Source organism: Bison bison, unplaced genomic scaffold (genome assembly GCF_000754665.1).
Source record: "Bison bison bison isolate TAMUID 2011002044 unplaced genomic scaffold, Bison_UMD1.0 scf7180017864500, whole genome shotgun sequence".
In the NCBI taxonomy this organism is placed as follows: Eukaryota; Metazoa; Chordata; class Mammalia; order Artiodactyla; family Bovidae; genus Bison; species Bison bison.
In genome coordinates, this window is record NW_011495059.1 from 7,329,332 (window position 1) to 7,329,557 (window position 226).

General features: G+C 69.5%; 1 protein-coding gene across 1 annotated transcript in view; it reads right to left on the bottom strand.

The window, feature by feature from the left end:
• DLGAP4 (discs, large (Drosophila) homolog-associated protein 4) overlaps positions 1 to 226 on the bottom strand; it is an 89,771-nt gene that overhangs the window by 84,624 nt on the left and 4,921 nt on the right. Inside the window, exon 4 of the mRNA XM_010829248.1 lies at positions 97 to 223. Coding sequence (XP_010827550.1) covers positions 97 to 223 — 127 coding nt within the window. The remainder of the gene's footprint in view (positions 1 to 96; positions 224 to 226) is intronic.

The following is a 226-nucleotide window of genomic DNA, read 5'->3' on the forward strand; positions in this document are numbered from 1 at the left end:
GTGGTCCTTTTAGGGAGCCGAACTCCGAGTGGCCAGGGCTTCTGGTGCGGGGCTGGCCTGTGGGCGCGACTCTAGAGGCCCGGGCTGTGCGCTCACCTGCGGGGATTGCTCTGCTCTCCCAGCGACTGCTGAGTGGCCCTCAGGTAGCTCTGGCGCCGCGCCGCCGTCTTGGGGGAGGGCTTGGGGCTGCCGCCGGACTCGTCACTGTCCTCGTCGCCCATGGCTT